The following is an 18,536-nucleotide window of genomic DNA, read 5'->3' on the forward strand; positions in this document are numbered from 1 at the left end:
CAGACTACAACTATTCTAGTCCTAAGGGATGAATACGAAGTAATGGTTGGGGTGCCTCAATGTACTCCTAGAACATGTCTTCCTGAAAAAGAATCCAGAACACTCGGAGGCTGCTCCACCATGCGAACAAAAGTGCAGTAAGTGATTTCTAGATTTTCTAGTCCATTGTAAGTCAGATATACAGCAAATTAAGTTTAGCAGAAGGAACATGGAGATGATATTTCTTTCCCTGTATTTGCTATGCAGCAACCAGTCTCAGACACATCTTAAAGGTTATCTTCTGCTACTATTCAGAGTATTTCCAAGTTTCTGTATAAAGAAAAGTTATCAAGAAGTTGTTAAATTAGAGGGCAACGACAATTATGGACACTTCAGTTTATTGGGATAGAGAATTATCACTATTATTCCATATGATTTGATATCATTAGTTAGTTCCCATATAACTGCTTCCAGAGAGATGGAACATATACAGGAAGTTTTCACAGAATTATATTAATTTGTACAGACGCTGGAAAAGTATTGTTAACTTCCACTTAAAAAACTGAAATTCCCATTAGTTTCATCAAGCTATAATATTAATATTTAAGCCTTTGTTGATTATAGGTCCCGTAAGAATTATACCTTGATTATATACATTGCATGGAGTCAAACAGGCATCTACTGTTGGTTTTCAAAATATTTTATTTGTATAATAAAAAGAATTTATTTACTACATTCACTTCTCATGCATCAGTTTATCTGCTGTTGCATAAAATATGAATTAAAATTGAGGAAAAATGAAAAATAATAATGACTTGCATTTTTCTTACCAATTCTCATTTTGACTTGGGCTAGCAAGTTGATATGCGGCACATAGATATTTTTTGCAGGTAGGACCAGGCAGGCCAATGTACTGTCTTCTATTTGCCATTCAATGGGTTCTCCACAAAGAAAAATCTAGGAAAACAGAATGCTTTGTATAATTAAGGTGCAGACAGCAAATTAAATAGCAGTTTGAAAAATTAACTTAGGTACTGCAAAATCCTGGAACTCAAATGTGTCTTGTAAAGGAGCACTAGAAAAGGGCTTGATACTCCCAAACTCCCTTTACTTCAGTTTATACTTTTCTTTGCAGAGCAGTTTGGTAGCACATGAAAAATTTCAATGAACTCTTGATCAAATTTATTAATGTTAGGCTTTGATTTCTAAAAGCAAACTCCCTCAAATCAGTCTTGAAGAAAGAGATCTCCCAAGTAACCTGAGTCCTAGAAAGAAAATGTCATTTCTACAAAGAAATTTGACATTCAACAAAGGCCAGAAAAGAAAAAGAAAATAACATGCATGGACCAGTCAAACTTTTCATTCATGGAAATAAGGTGATGGGGACATGCTGTAAAGTGTTAAGTCTCTTGAAGGCTGGCAAGTCTCACACATGAAAGTCTGAGTCTGAAGTGATTCATATGATTTTTATGATATATAATTGCTTGGGGGAACAAATGTTTCAATGGATTAAACTTCTGTATTAGGAAATATGAAGAAAGAATTTGATCCAAAAGCTTTTCTTTATAAACTGTATCAAGAACAGGTAGAGACTGAAGAAATGCATCCCTATTTTTGGATCACCAAATAGGTAAATTATTTATTACTATACATTCCTCTCACAGATTTAATGTATTTAGAATTTTTTTGCATATTTAAATTTTTACATGGAAATGGTTTCTTCATACTGATTATAACGATGTGTCAATCTAAAACATCATACACAATATGCTTCTTTATATAGATTTTCAAATTCAAATTATTCTGTTAAAATAAAAAGCTAAATTCTTAAACTTGGATGTTCAAGAGTTAGGAATTTTGAGATGTACATCTTCCCTAAGGTGCTGAGTACAAACATATCCCTCATTTCAAATTGGAAAAGTGAGCGTTCCACATCTCTTTAAAAGACAAACTATCTATTTCACATATGGATGTACATTTTGCAAGTATTCCAATATTTTAAAATTGCATGAAGATACTGGCCACATACAGGTATGATGTATGTAGTATGATTGTACATGATGATGTATGAGTATGCATGATGGGTATGCATAAATAAGTTTGGTGAGATGAATTACTTCTTTACATTATGTGATTTAAGAAAAATTGAAGTGATCAGTTAATAGGAATAGCCCTTTTTAATAAATTGTTAAAATAGCTTCCAGAATTGATTATTAAGATTGTCGGAAGGACTTTAAAATGCTGTGTAAATCACCAACATATACTCACTGCTTTAATGGTAAGCTTATGTGCCAAAATTAGTAAGTTTAATGGTTCCACTGTAGAAGGGCAATGTTCTGTATCCTCTACTGTTTGCAGTGTTAGTATGTCTGCCAACAGAAGCATACTTTTCACAAGAGTCAAAGAAGCTGGAAGGGAAATAAATGTATCTTCTTGGAGTAAACTGATGATATTCTGTTTGGACACAGAAAACATAAACCACAGTAGTTACTACTTTTGCTGTCTATTTATGAGGACAAATCACACAAATTGGAAAAAATCTATTTAGAGGCAGTATTTCAAGCTTATTTAATGCTGGCATTAGCTCTTCTGACCAAGTGAAAAATGCATCAAGAGAAGTGAACAGTTTCTCCTTTGTGCTCAAACCTGCAAAAGAAGTTTAATGCCTTCCACAGGACGTTTTTCTTGCAGGTCAAGAAGAGCAGCTTGCACCATCATTTCAGCTTGAGTCCCAATATCACCAAAGGCTTCTGCCTCTAGTATTACTTCTTTTATCACACTCCTGCGTTCAGCCACATCATTTTCTAAAAGATGAGAATACATGAACAGTAAAAATACAATAAAAAAGACTTTACAGTATCTTCTACCATTCTTAAGAACTCACTTCCACACTAAAAAATTACAGAAAAACTGACATTACAGATTCCACTTTTACCATTTCATCGATTCTCTGTGCCAAATTTACTTTAAAAAGAAAAAACCACTTAGCTTTTAAACCACACTTGGTTTTAATTGATCTAAATACATTCTTTATATTTAAGACACCAGCATAATTAGATTTTGTAGATCAGATGTAATCTCACCTATAAAACATATTTTACATATTCATAAATCTGATCTTAGGTATCATTCCAAAATAGTATCAGCCTTCACAGGAATCATCCAGAAGAGATTAAATAAGAGTTTGGCTACAGACCTGGACATGATTTTGATACCTAAGTGAGCATAAGAGTTTCTACTGAGTTAATAGAACTAAGGAATGAAAAACATTTTATTCATAATCAAACTGCAATAAATGTATTTTGTAGTATCTAACTAAAATTCTTCATTAAAAAAAGAACCGGGAACATTTTTAGGAAATATATATGAACATTTCATTTATTAGAGACATAAAAAGTGAAAAAAACTTGAGAGTTTTAAAACTAGAAGTATGTAGCAACAGTTTTTAAAACACACATAATTACACTAGAACATTTGAAACTTTTTTACACATAAGTGATTTATCAAAACATAATGATCATTAAATGAAAATTAATATAATGCTTTGTGTTTACATGCTCTAGGGAGAGACTGTACTTAGAAATATATTTTCCTTACTGCATGAGATGAATTTAATACAAATAATTGCTCAGTGATAATACAACCCCAGATTTCATATTAATATTTTTTATTTATTAATAAGAATTGTGTCTGAATAGGCTCATTTGCCCATTATAATCCAAAAGTCTAAACCAATAAAGGGTAATACCTTTCATATCACCAATGCCATGTATCTGTGTTACCAGTGCCATCACTAACATTGTACGACACCTTAGCCACAGATGTATATTCATATGATCTTGTGCTGTTATACTGTGAAGCAGTCGAACATCTTCAACATAAGAATCCTAATATTTCCAAAAGCAAGAGAAATGTTACTTTCTGAATCAACTCCTTTACTACGTACAAAGCAACAGGACAGCATCAGTCCAAAATAAGTCAAATTAAAACAAATTTATTACAAATAATAACATCATTATTACCAGAAATTTATTTGAAGGGTAGATATATATTTATCTAATAACAGGAGGCCATTTAACTTTTAATCTATAGGAAAAAAAGAATTGTAACAAATTAAATTAAACCAATTTTTATGGGAGAGTCCATAAATAGATCCATAATATATGGATATACATATATACAGACATATGACTGTATCTGTCATGGAGAACAATTCTATCAGTTTGGACTTTATTCCTCTCAGACAGGAACATTACACAAAACTCTAAGGCACATAAGAGTCTAACTGTAGGGCAGGATCAATATCAAGTTCTGGTACCTCAGTAATGATTAGAAGGAAATTTTTCATTTCTGATTTCTCATTTTTAGTGTTTCTGGTGATTAGAAACAAATATTAATGTAATATAGTACTGGAAGTGTTTGGGACAATTCGCATCTGAACTCCCTGTGCCATCTTCACATATTATAATCAGTCTATAACTAAAATTTGATGGTCCATGTTCTAAAAATTTGATCCAGCAAGCAATAAAAGGACACTGCACCACCTGTGTTTTGCTTATACAAAAAATCATCATGAATGGCTTTTTATCGATGCAAATGAGGGAAAAAATTAGCCATAATTCAGTTACTGGTACAGGGCAGTCCTAAGAAAATGTAGGAGCAAGTGCAGAAAGACAGATTCAGACCATGATATGCAATACAGACAGAAAATAACTGCACTGCATGCCACAAAGTCCAGACTCGTTAGATGTGTTACAGAACCTGGCCTCAGTGCTCAATTGCTCTGTCCATGTGAGTCAGTTTGACTTACTGTGCGCTAGAAAGTGAGTGTGTGGTGTATTACCAACAGGTTCTGTACATTGGCTTTCCAAAGTATAGGCCAGTATCCCTATGTGTTAGACAACAAAAGTCACCTGAAATCTTGATAAATTTGAAACACAGCAAAGATGTGAACTGGTCAGTCTCACTCTTTGAAAGAGGATACTCTGAAGTATGTTTTCAATCAAAAAACCTAAAATACCTTAACTGAATAATATAAGAATTTCACCAGATAGCTATTTTTTCCACTGTTTGTTTGTTTTAAAAAAGATTATTTTCATTGCTACTATTTGAGAGCATACAAATAAAAACTGTAATTCCTGACCACATAAAAATTAAAATTATTATTATAGACATATTGAATATACTATAGGCAAGCAGGTACTGAAGCATGTCATACATCATTTTCTCCCCAGGTTAATGGTAACCATGTAATACAGATGACTGCTATGTTCTAGTATTCTGCAAGTCACTCAATAGTTAACACAAGACTTCATATACTAAGAAACAATAGTTTAAAATAAACATCCACACATACCAAACACTCCCTTTCATCCTTTTCTTGAAAATGTGTCACTTCGATCCTAAAAATTTTTGCATCTTGGAGAAGTCGAATTGCAGAGAAAGCCAAAGCAACACTGTGATACAGAGCAATATTATTAAAAAATACTAATTATATTTGCCATTTTATGCTTTTATCATAATAGACATCTCTGATGTAGTCAGAAATGAAGTATCAGCAGTTATCAATTTTTGCTTCAGTAGAACAAAAAGATTGCACTCAGACTATATTCTGAATTTGTAGGTACTGCAGTATGAAAGTGAGCAAACAGCACTAAGAGCAGTAGTTTTGACTATAATAGACAGAACCTGATAATAATAGATAAATCAAGATATATCATATTCTGTTGGAGCAATCAAAACAAAAAAATATACACTAACACTGTGACTTTCAGCTACACATAATCTGTCTGCAGGGATGGGCTTCTGGAAATTAGAAGATGTAAAAATACTGGAAATGACAAAATATATTGGAAGAGTTCTGTATTTCATCCACAACTAAGAGAGGTAAGAAAACACCTTCCTCCTTGAAGACTGTCCAGGCTATATGTTAATCCTTCTGTTAAATCCACATGACCAAATACTCATGGGATCTTGGTAACTGCCATCAACCAAAAATTGAGCCAGGTGCCATCCTGGTGAAACCTCATCAGTAAGAAATCACATGGCACAGAGTCTACTGCCCTCCACCCCCAAACATAAATCCTTTTCTGGAGTTCACTCCAAACAACAGCTATAAAGATACAGACACTATTAGGACTGGTACAGCACTCAACCCCATATTTCAAAAAATTTTGAATTCAGATCACAAAATATTGTCAGGTTTCTTAAAATATTAACTACTACAGGTTTTTTTCCTTTTTATGCTGTCTTTTTAAAGTTTTCAAATACACTGTTGAATTTTCATTACATCTATACAAATGTGTATCTGTAACAGCAGACTTTGTGAATACAATTATTTTCATGAAGACACTTGCAAAACCAACATAAAGAGATCTTTTTCACAACAGGATTTGTCACTCAAAGAACACGCTACTCAGAATATTCTGAGAACTGCCAAAATCTATGCCTCATGGTATTAGTTTTCCATCTTTAATTGTATATTTTCCCCTACATTTGTAAATCTTTACTTTCCTACCTCTCCTCTAAAACATTTTTGGAGTGTTTTGGTTTTTCTTTTTTACAATTCTACAGTCCACCCACTAAAACATGTTTTCCTAATGATGCAGAAGTACCTAAGGGTATCCTTAGAACACCTCTTAAAAGATTTGTTAAAAATGTATAATCAAAATTCTCATACATTATGTTGTTTTACATAGAGAGATTCCTTTATATAGAGATTGGCTGCTATCAAGTGAGAGAAAAAAAAATAATTTATGAACACCTCGAGACCTTTTTACACTGCCAGACCACTGTAAAGAGCTTTTAATGCAAGAGAGATTCAGGCTCTGTGTGAATTTACTGCTTTTGAGAAGTTCTAGACTACTTGTAAAAGCAAAATTCTTGATTCATGCACAAACAAGTCAGAACAAGAGCTGCACTACTCTGAAATTGCTCACATTATTCTGCCAACATGTATCTAACCACAGGATGGATAACCTCCAGAGATAAGAGGGTAGTTAAAGTCTCCCTGTCACTCTGATTCCATCCCGCTTCCTGGTTTTGGTGATGCAAACCTGGATGGATTACACCAATTCAGCACAAATAGACCCCAAAGTAACAATGAAAACCAAAACTGTTAATAAATTGCCTTTCAGCTCTCAGAATTCAATCCTTATGAATCTCCATCATCCCTTTATCTCAGTTTTATTCAACAAAATGAAACCAGAATGAATCAATGTTGAATTTGATGATAACTTTATCTCTAACAATGGAAAAGATGAAGCAGAATTTGCTTATAAAAGCAAAACAGACGGTAAGGATAATGCTATGAAATATCCTGACTGCTTTTCTTCCTTTTTATTAAGACTTTTCCCCTGAAACCAAGCATCAAAGTTAAAATTACAGCAAAACCTGACATTTTTCAAAACACTGTTTGAAATGCAATGGCTAACATTTCTCAAAAAAGTTGGAGGAGGTGCAGCACCCAAGAGTATATACAGGCTTTTAAGAAATATTAACCTAACTTCCTGAGCACCACTGCCTCCAGATAACTGCTTTGTCAACATTTAGGAGTTCTGAAAATGAGGCCATTTTTATCTACATGCATACATATAAATTTCATGAGTAAAATGTAGACCACAAGCCCAAATCTTCATGTATGTATTTTTTAAGTAGTAATATATTCATATAAGTAGACAAGCACATATTTGGGTAATTAGAAAGCTCACATATTTAGGGGGCACCACGTAAGTATTCTCCTTGAGATCGATGGAGTTAGTCCTATACATAAACTTACTCTGAGGCATAAATTTTTTGCAAGACAGAAGCTGTAATGTAGAAGCTTCCCCTGATGAAATTTTTGTGACCCTCTTCTGCTGTCAACAAGAGTGATGTGTCTATATATTTCCCTTGACAAAATACACATCCTTTTATCAGCTGAATCAGAAAGTGACAAGATGATCAAAATAGGAAAGTACAGCTGACTATAACAATTTCACCACTAAGTCATTTCACCAAAGGAAAAAAATGATGAATTTCTGTAATATCATGCAAAGTTTGATTTCTAGGCTGGCAGGCAGGAAACATTCAGCTGTCTGAAAGAATGTTTCATTTGCATCTCAGGCAGATATATCAGCAGTTTCCATGGATGGCAGTGCAATAAAGTTGGAAAACAGGTTAAAGAAACCCATACCCTTGCTTTGTTTGTTGGTGGAGTTTTTTCCTACTATCTGACAACTGATAATATAGAAGACCCATTAAACACCCATCAAAAATTTGAGAGTCCCAAAAAATGATCCATAAAATGCTTGACACCCACTGGAACCCTTGATACTCTAAAAAAGTTTCTTCAATCTGAGACAAGTTACAAGCCAAGAGAGAAACTACACTCCAGGATATAACTGAATGTCAGAAAGAAAGGTCCTGCACTGAAAATGGCTTGCATACTGAAACCAGTTTAGCAGGGTGAGAAAGTCTGGGTCAGAACTCTACTAATACAGGTTTTACCAAGCCTTGTATCATGCCAAACCGGGTTTATGCATGGGTTATTTCATAAGTCTGAGTAATGGTCCCTAGTTGCTAACATGATAATTCTGTAAAATCCACACGGCACTCAAAAGCATGATGAGGTCACTGTCCAGTGTTTTGTTGTTTTCTCTTTGAGAAATTTATGGTAAATTAATCTAATTCAAAAGGCACTGAAATAGATTAATATTTCATGATCAGAAATGTCCACAAATAGTCTACAAAATTTACTTCATGTCTTCACTAATGGCATTACTACTAAAGTAGTCCTAATATCTGAACTTCTGGGAAACTTCTACCTTTGAAAATAACATAAACAAAACCCAGGTGAAAGACCATGCTGCGGTACTCTTACTGTTTTAAATTCAGTAGTCCATACAGCACTGTGAAGCTCCTGTCCTTGTTAATTTTATTTTTTTATTGCTGTACCATAGCAGCTAAAAGGGAATTGTGCTATTTAAAGGCTATCTGATTTGGAGGTTTGTTTATTCATCTAAGACAGCTGGGAGAAGGAAGATAGTTTGCTTTTAACATAGAAGAAAATATTTATTTTTTGTTAATTGGATAAAAAGGAAAAAAAAACCAACATTCAGACTTGTTTATCTGTTGGCCTGCTGAATCACCTACCACTTCATCAGTAAGGGTGTTACATCAATCTTCACCAGTGTTCCAAAACCAAAAAAATGTTAATTTTGCTTTTTGCTTGGTGCTTACTATAATGTAAGATTTACTGTAATAACTTTGGTGTGTTTAGTTAGATTAGACCTAACGAAAGTTACAAATACCGATTATATTCTACCTAATCTCAATATAGTCTGGCAAGTGACAGTGCTACACCCCCATATGCTGCATCTCTAGTTAGCAATTTGTACCCTCAAAGATTTTTCAACCTAATAAAAAATTAGATAAAAAGAGCTTGACACTAATAAAAATGAGTATTGTTAAACTGTTGGCCTTATTATACAAATTAATTTAAAGTTACAGGTAAATTGTAATTTCATTAACTTCTCCAAAAGAAATCAGAACCTCAAAAAATCACAGAATTTTGAAATTATAATTTGGAGAAAATATCTGGCAGATCATGTAGATACAACCGTAATTTACACAGTATCACTAACAATATAATCAGTGCCTGCTAAAACCTATTTTAATATGTTAAAGGTTACATCCATGCATTTAAATCACATTAATTAAAAAATACAATTGTAACGTTTTACTTTAACACCAGTAAGTACATCAAGAGGAAATGTTCTTTTAAGACAGCAACACAAGGCATTCTAGAACAAAGTAGAATTCAGCAGTTCAGAGATAACATTAGTGCTCTGCTGTACACTTTAAAATTATAAAACCCACATGACCTAACATATCCAGACTTTAACAAAAAAAGCAAACATTGCAGCTTTTTCTTTGTTTTAGTATAACACTGTATCAGAAAAACACCTTACAGAGAGATCATAGGCCAATAACTGATGATCTTTTAAAAAGTAAAATAAAGCAATAATAATAAGTTAAATGCTGGTGAACTTATATTTGTAGATATACAACTGGTTACTAACATAGAATATTAGTGTAGACATAAAGGATTCAAAGAAAAAAATGGTGAATTTTTTTTTTAATCTTCTGTAGTCAAGTCTGTGCAATGTAACATTGTTCATAACATTACATACCTTAAAGCTGCTTGATGCCTTTGCTGAAAAATAGCAGCGAGCTGAAGTTTGGTTTCAATAAGAGCCTCTAAATCTTCAGCAGAACACCGAGATATCTCCCCATCATATTTGTCCTGTATATTCTGCACAAGATGGCTAAGACAGTCTTCAGCTTCTGTCAGTAAAATCCCCTAGAAGAACACAGCATTGTACAATTAAAAAAAATAATGAAAGAAAGAAAAATTTTCTTTTGAAGTATTTATTCTGTTATAGCCTACTATCACTGCACCCTAAAACAAATCAGCTTGAATACAATATGCCTTTTCTATAAATAGCAGGGGAGTTAATTTTGCTTTTTTTCAGGTTTACAGACTCAATGTGCTGAAAGTAGCGTCATCTTAACTATGTCTGTACTACTGCAATTTATGCTTAACTACATATTTTAAGGCTTAGCAATATTTCTCAGTATTTTTTCATTCTTATCTTTATCATAGTTATACTTGATAATTTTACATTATACTTCTTACTATGCTTAGTAATTTTAAACAATAAAAACAATATTTGCACACGGGCCCAGCCTTATATACCAGAGATCGACAAGCCAGAATAGCTGGTACCTTTGTTTTAAGAGGAAATATCTGGTTTCAGTCTCACATTAGATTCCCCCAGATCTTGGCCAGGGCTCAAGGGAGAAGCTAAGGGAGTTTCCCTGCTTATCTAATTGGATTATGCACAAGGTCTCACATCAGGCCACAGTGCCAGACTACGGTCCCCAAGACCCTGTTATTTTATCCACACACAGAGAAAGATAAAAATATATTCAAGATAGCTACATCTTCCATACATATTTTACTAATGATAACATACTGAGTTAGCAGTTTCAGTTCAGGGCCTGTTGCTCAGGCTTCAATACTTCCACCTTTTACATCAGAATAGGTGGTTTGTAATAACTTAATAAAATACCTATTAGCACTATGGTTATCAGTTATAAAATATACCGGATTTATCTATATTTCAACTCTGGTTTGGGCCTATTGTCCAAGCCTTAGCACTTCATCCTCTGAAAGAAGAATATGTCAGCCCTCAATTTTGGTCTTTCTGTGATGTGAAACTGCCAAGCATGAAGTTTACAATTAAACAAAACAAAAAAAACCCTAAAACCAAAGCCAAACAAAAATACCCCCTCCAAACAAAGAAGCTAATAAGCTCTGATATGTTTTCTCCAAAATAAAGTATCAGAAAGAGGAACATAAGAAAACTGAGACATTTCATATATGGTAGAGAATGGTTTTCTATTTCTTTGTAGAGCATACCGCCCCATGAAAGAGTCTCTGACAAGTTCTAGAGGCACTACCCCCTGAAAGGGATGATTTTATCCTTGAAATCCCTTTCAGTCTTTATCCTTGTGGCTGAAACAGTCATACTGAGATTTGACTGTGACAATATTTCCCATGTAGACCATCTGAAAAACTGCATGAAACCACCAAGACTTCATGTATGGCCAGTAAGATTACATCAGATCAGAAACAGAAATTTCGAGTCTCCTTATTCATGGCATCCTCCCATTATAATTTCTGTTACATTGAAAGCACTAGCAATGTTTTTGGAACAATCTGCAATTTCTTAAGCCTCTTTTCCTAAAACCCCAAATTACCTTCAGCATGGCCATATTTAATTCATCTTTACAGCCAACGAGCTGCACCATTGTGCCTCTTTGTTCCTGTTGTCTTGAATTCCTATCAGCATCAACTGTCAAATACATTTCAGATGAAAGTTCAGATAACAGACATAGAACCAAAGCATTCTCAGTAACTTAAAGAATATGCCCCTTTTTTCTCTATTTTAATTGGGACTTACAATATCAAAATCAGTGAGGAAGAATGGAACACAGCTCTAATAATATTAGATAGTTAAAAAAACCTTGAAAATTCTTAATATTTATTATTTCAATAATGACTGATTTTTCCAGCAACATTTAATATGAATATTGTTTATAATACGACACGTTAATGCACATGCAGTTAAAAGTGGAAAAACTATGCTTGAAACAAGTTGCAGAATAAATGCCCTTTTCCACCACTCTTATAATTACCTTTTACATTTGACGCTGTAATTCTCTTTGGCTCCTTCAAGCTGTTGTTATCAACAGAATAGACATGTTTTTCCACTTTTTCAGGTACATTATTTATTGTGGCAGAAAGGCAAATGATGAAATGCATTTTGGCTAAGGTTAATTTATTCATAATTTGTTGGTTGCACAGTGGCACCATTGCTAAAGACAGACTCCAATTAAATATGTCTTCCAATACCTAAAAGAAAGTTAACAATTGGGACTATGAAATTAAATATTTTACATTTTTCTTGTTTAAGGCATATTCTGCTTCTATTATTAATGATGTTTTTCAACAATTAGCATGAATAATATTAGTAACATGCTCTTAGTCATTATGAGTCGTTGTTTTTCTTTTCAAACTTAATTCACCCCTTAGCAGCACTTGCTGTAGACTCAGTGATCAGTTTTCCAGTAGAAGGTGCATCTATGAAATAAGTGCTATTACTCTATGTGAGTTCTAGATTCTGGTTTGTCTATAGCACTCTTTGAGCTAAGGTGGTCACAAAAAATACATAGATAAATCTGTAGTTCAGAAATCTCAACTCAGAAGAAAGTCGGTTATTACAATTCACCCTAACTAGAAAGATTAAGCAAGGAAAAAAATTCTTGTATCAGACCATTCTAGCATAATTCATAGAAACTTTTTGTTATCTGTTATGCCATCCTTGCTTTATCTTGAGTTTAATATTCTCACTTTAGATTAATAAATTTAAAAGTTGAAAGTCTACACAGCTTTGCAAAATCATAAGGAGACCAATAAGTGCTCCATATAGACTGTAAAGTGTTCAAATCAAAAGCTCAAGATAAAGCACAACTTCAAAATAAATCTGAAACTAGTGAGATCAAAAGCTGTCAAGATAGGCATCTCATTTCTGTCTTCTAATAACTGTTGTAGGAGACACACAAGCTTACTGTAAACAAAAGAGAGAAAAATAACAAAAGAAAGTAGGGTTTTTCTACTTTATAAATTTGTTTTTAAGGTACAGCTTCTTTTCCACAACCTGCTAACGTTTATCCCTACTGGCTCAGTGGATCTGTGACAAGGCGAATGAAAGAAAACAATTAAAAATGAAAAACAAAAAAGAATTTATGAACATGTGATTTTAATTAAAATGTGAAATGTGTAATTCTACTAGTATGCTTTGCACAGACAAGTCACAGATGTGTACATATTAGGTCTCTCATCTGAAAAATGGTGATAATGGTGCTTGCCTGTCCCTTGAGAGGTCAGCCATAAAATTTAAAATTTAGGAATGGTAAACTGTTGAGAAAATTTACTGGTTTTTACTAATAACAAGTATATTTTCTGAACTGAATAATCTCTAACTGATGCCAGAGAAATAAATATTTATGTCCAGCATAAAATTTTTAGCTCTTTCAGATTTTTTTTACCTGTAAATTTGTAACAGTCAAGAGAGATTCTGAGGAGTCAAATTTCTGTAAGTCCTGTAAAATGGACAAAACCAAAAATAAGTGATTTGTTACAATATGAGTACATAATAAGTGAGTTAGCAGAGCAGTGGACAAGTGTAGTGCATTTCCAACTTTACTTTGAGGGCTCCAAAAATACCAACAATTACTCGACTTCTGTGGGCTTTATATTTCCGAACCATAACCCTAGACACATTATCCCTACACCTCCTACGCTATGCACCAGAATTCTTCAACTTGAAGCAAGGGCACAAAAAGGCATAAACCAACAAAAATCCTTTTCTAAATTATAGGAGCTCTGTAGACACCAACCATCAATTGCCTTTATGTTCTTTGAATCCCAAACCTAACTCCAGACTTAGTACTTGTCTCCTCTGCTATTCCCCAGAGCACAGACCTGTGAATAGAACAAAAACAAAAGCTACACATCAAGATGAATTTGAGATCTCAGCCTCCTCGAGGGCTCTTAATTATTTCTTCGCTTGTATGTGCTTCAGGTTTCTGAACCCTAGCCCTAATTCTAGTCCTTGCTCAAAATCCCTTTACCTTCTCACAAGGAGACAAATCAGACTACTGAGGGAAAAGAAAAGGCAGAGGTAAAGATCATTTCCAGCCTTCGTCATAACTGAGAGCTCTATACACAACTGTCACTTGGGTTCTATGTGGTTTTTATTAATTCTTTTATTAACTCTATACTCCAGATGTAGCCCTCTATCATCTCTGTCATTCCCTGGAACATGGGTCCTTCTTATTCTGAGAGCTGTGCCAAAGTCCAGCAAGCACTTAGCTTCTACATGTGTCATACCCTAACCAGAGACCTAATGCTGAACCTCCTCTGCTGTTCACCCAGACACTCACATGTGAACCCAGTTAGAAAAAGGCAAGTGACAAGTCAACCAGACCTCATCCTAACTCTGTGAGCTCTTCAGACAATATACAAAATAAGGAAAGGACTTAGAGATGCATTTTAACCTGACTAGCATCAGTAAGGAGTAAATGCATTCTAATGCAACCATGAACAGGGAATCTTTGCAAAATCAGCTCCAGTGAGGATGCTGGTAACTCTTTATGGGTCAGCCTAGTGAGAATGTAATGTAGCTTGTGCTCTAAGAAAATTACTAGATCTCAGTTTCTTATTTTCTCATGTAGTTAGTATGAAAGTGTCATTGGCAAATTAAAAAGGTCGCCTTTTTTGATAATTATTTTAACTTTACTTTTAAGTTCATGTTTCATTTAAAACCTAGTACCACTGCAGGTTATTCTAGGATGAGTCTTTGGCCATATTTGTGTTTTCTTAAATGTAAACATTTGATATCCTATCATAAATTTAATTGTAATTATTCCCTTATTAATTAGCTGAGCATTGATTTGTTGGCTATTGCCAAAAAAGATACTGCTGCTTTGTGCTTGTTATAGCCATTGTGAGGCTGCAATGTAAGGACAGCCAGGCCACGGGTCAGCTGGAATCTCCCTCTCAGGGTTTGGTGAGGTGGGAGGGAGGAAATTTCACTTCATATCAGCTCATTATACTCAATTTGCTTGGCAGTGCCAGTTTCACTGTCTACAACATAGGATAAGGGAAGCAAATGTGAAGTCATGAAGGTGGGTTAGGAATTCCCTTTTCAGAACCAGCCTGTAATTATCACCAGATTAGAAATATCCTATTGCATGTATAGAATGTGGCTGTACAATCAAGTTAAATCCACGCTGCTGTCAAAAGCGGTGTGTGTCCTGACCTGTCCCACTAGTCTTCTATCACATGTTCAGTCCAGCTGCCCTGTGCTGGCTCACATACTTTGTCATGGGGTGACATCCACCCAAAAGCACCACTCAGATAGGAGAGACCTTGATTACATCTGTCCAGCGATAACTCTAGACTGTTTTGGTATGTGCTTGGAAATTAAGGAAAGGCTACATAATTGTTATGGAGGAAGCTTGCCTAATAGCTCTGGACTATATCTGCCTGCACAGGTATGCTCATAGGTAAGACAAAGAAGCCCAGATCAATTGTTAACAGATTCATAACCTTGTAGCACATTGGTGATCAAGGTAAGATCGCTACTTGGGTTTAGATATGGAGAAAATAAAAAAGATTGACCTGGGGTGACCTTTGTGTCAAGGCTCTGAGGGCACCAATAGCTCTTACAGCCCAGCATCTCCTGGGGCTCTTTTGACCCTGCCCAACTGCCCATGGCCCACAACGCCATGTCAGCCCCCCAGGGCCATGAGACCCTGCCCCAGCGATGCCACAGCAGGGCTAGTCTCCAGCTCCCCACAGCCCTGCCCTGCCATGGGCCCCCCAAGACAGGCCCACCTGTGGGCCCAGATCCTGGCCTGGCCTTGGCCAGACCCCACTGCCCTGTGCAGCCAGCCATTCTGGAGCTGTGTCTGAGCCCAGTTCCCCTCACCAGGCCTGATCCTGATCCCCACCTGCAGGCTGATGTCCTAGCACAGCCTCGGCCTGCCCCGGCCCCACAGAGGTGCCCAAAGCCCTGGGTTGGGGGTTGCCCTGGCTGCCCCTCAGCCACCCTGCTCCTGGCTGGGGCAGTGGGAATTTTGCCATTAATGCAGCAAGAACACTATCCATAATTTTTATGTCTATATATGAAATCACACCTTGCTTTTTCAACAGCATTATCTGTATTAGTCTCTGTACAAAATAGCAAATTTATTTTTGTTCCTGTTGTTCAGTGAGAGAAATTAATGTCATTCAATGTCTACTATTGATCTGCCTATTGAAAGAAATTTAGGAATTTTTTAGGAATGTGTAATAACTTGCAGATGTGGACTATGTGCAGTTTCATGAAGAGAACTGTTATAGATTGATTTACCTTCATTTCTTCAATTTTTCTGTATCCTGCAGGTATCTTCCATGGAATTCTCTCTCCACAGTTAAGCAAAGACAGTTCATGAAAGGCCTCCGTAAAAAATCCTATATCTGTAAGTACTTTAATCTGTGAAAAAATAACAGAGCCTTTGATTTAAATAATTTTCAGTTATTATTTTTGCTCAAAATAAAATGTATTCAAAGGTAATTTTCAAGTATATTTGGCTACTGGAATAGTACACTGATGGAGAATGTTCTTCAGTGGAAAGAAATCTTTCACATTTTATAGTAAATAAATGAAATCTCAAAGATGGGTCTTTCACTTTTAAAAACAAGAATGAAAAAAACCCAGAAACATATTCTTCAAAACCTTGCTCCTGACAAATGAAAATAACTTAAGCCATCTGGCTAGAGCTTTGAAAGTCAGTGCAAGATCAGCCCCTTATCAAAATTTGTTTCATAGATTTTACTCATCTTAGTCTCCTAGTACTCAACTACTCTCTCTAACCTGTATCAGCGTCTCCTGAAAATAACTAAACCAAATAATACTTCAACTCTTACTAAAAGTTATATTCTTTTTTTTTTAAATGGCTTTTTTTAAATGGATTTTTTTTTTTTTTAAAGGGAAGGATTAAAAAACCAACAACAAAAACAAACAAACAAACAAAAAAACCCAACAAGCAAATATTAGTAAATGACAAAAGTCTGTTCCCAGAACTCTGACAATCTGGTTTCACCATGATACTGATATCAAATCCAGAAGTGAACATTGTGAACAAAAAAATCATTTATGTTTTCCACTTAAGAAAACATATAAAAGAATGGTGGAACAAGATAAAAATTACCAAGTAAAAAGTTTGGATCTAAGAGGGAAAATCTTATGATCATATCTTTAAGGAGAATGCTTGTTAAATAGAGAGCAGAAAGAAATGATTGAGGTACTTAACAGTCTCTGTAGAACATTAACGGTAAAATTGTATAAATAATTCTACACCCTACTAAAACTGAGAATACAAATAATAATTGTATTTAGAAAATAGTCCCATTCTGCAATCTGTTGTGCTAAGAAATAGTAAGCAACAGCTGAACTTTAAAGGATTACTTTTCATAATAGTGATATATGAAGAAATATTAAATTGATTACATTTAAGAAAGAAATTAAAAGTGTGTTTGAAATACAACGTGCTGTGATAAAAAGTTTGTTTGATTACCTTGAAGATTCTTCCTTCAATACATTTATCTGGGTCCTTGCAAATCTCAGAAACAATGTATTGGTATAAAGTGAACAGTGGTAAAATCTGTAGGAAAATACTAGTCGTCTAGTTATAAATGTCATAAAGGGTACAACTATAAAAATGTACATTGCAATTATATATCACAAATACTTAGTTAATAGGAGTACTGCTTTCACTGCCACATACCACCACTACTTCTCTTAAGCTCTATGAAGGATGAATGTGTTTAAAAGATCATCAGCTGGCTAAAGCTAATCCCTTACACTATCTTATATGTGCTTCACAATGTAGAAAGTGAAGTTTCCCCAAATTATTCTCTGTAGTCAAGGTGGGATTTTTTACTATGCCATTGGTGAGTAAACCTACTGAAAAGACATTGATATAAGGGATTTCTCAAACAATTTTTTCAGTATAAGTAACAGTATAATAGAATTCTATAAGCTTTGTAAAATACAGTGAAGTCCTGCAACTCTCTAAGTGAAATGATGCCAATTGTAAAATAAACTGGATGGTGGTAAGACTTATTGACAAATTTATCTGCATTCATTTCAAATTGAAGGTTTTTGTAGGGGCAGCTAACGACATTTTAAAACTGAGTTCTAGTGAGGTATACAAACGCTTTATTATTAGCTATTTCAGAAAAAGCAGATTCCTTCCTAACAGAAAGAATTTTATTGAAAATGAAAGAAATTCCAAAATTTAATTACTGTTCAGCTTTTAAATTTTTCTTCATTTTAAAATGTCCCTGAGCTTGGAAAATGATAACAACTTTGTTACAGTTTTTGTCCAATACATTTTTA

At 34.5% G+C, this 18,536-nt stretch overlaps 1 protein-coding gene across 1 annotated transcript in view; it reads right to left on the reverse strand.

The window, feature by feature from the left end:
• The window catches only part of CFAP54 (cilia and flagella associated protein 54), a 121,560-nt gene that overhangs the window by 22,418 nt on the left and 80,606 nt on the right, over positions 1-18,536 (reverse strand). Inside the window, exons 47-57 of the mRNA XM_074901471.1 lie at positions 17,713-17,799; positions 16,506-16,628; positions 13,636-13,689; positions 12,223-12,439; positions 11,785-11,879; positions 10,152-10,321; positions 5,336-5,435; positions 3,728-3,866; positions 2,626-2,783; positions 2,248-2,433; positions 810-936 (exon numbers count right to left, since the gene is read on the reverse strand). Of these exons, the coding sequence (XP_074757572.1) occupies positions 810-936; positions 2,248-2,433; positions 2,626-2,783; positions 3,728-3,866; positions 5,336-5,435; positions 10,152-10,321; positions 11,785-11,879; positions 12,223-12,439; positions 13,636-13,689; positions 16,506-16,628; positions 17,713-17,799 (1,456 nt within the window). The remainder of the gene's footprint in view (positions 1-809; positions 937-2,247; positions 2,434-2,625; positions 2,784-3,727; positions 3,867-5,335; positions 5,436-10,151; positions 10,322-11,784; positions 11,880-12,222; positions 12,440-13,635; positions 13,690-16,505; positions 16,629-17,712; positions 17,800-18,536) is intronic.

Source organism: Athene noctua, chromosome 3 (genome assembly GCF_965140245.1).
Source record: "Athene noctua chromosome 3, bAthNoc1.hap1.1, whole genome shotgun sequence".
NCBI lineage: Eukaryota > Metazoa > Chordata > Aves > Strigiformes > Strigidae > Athene > Athene noctua.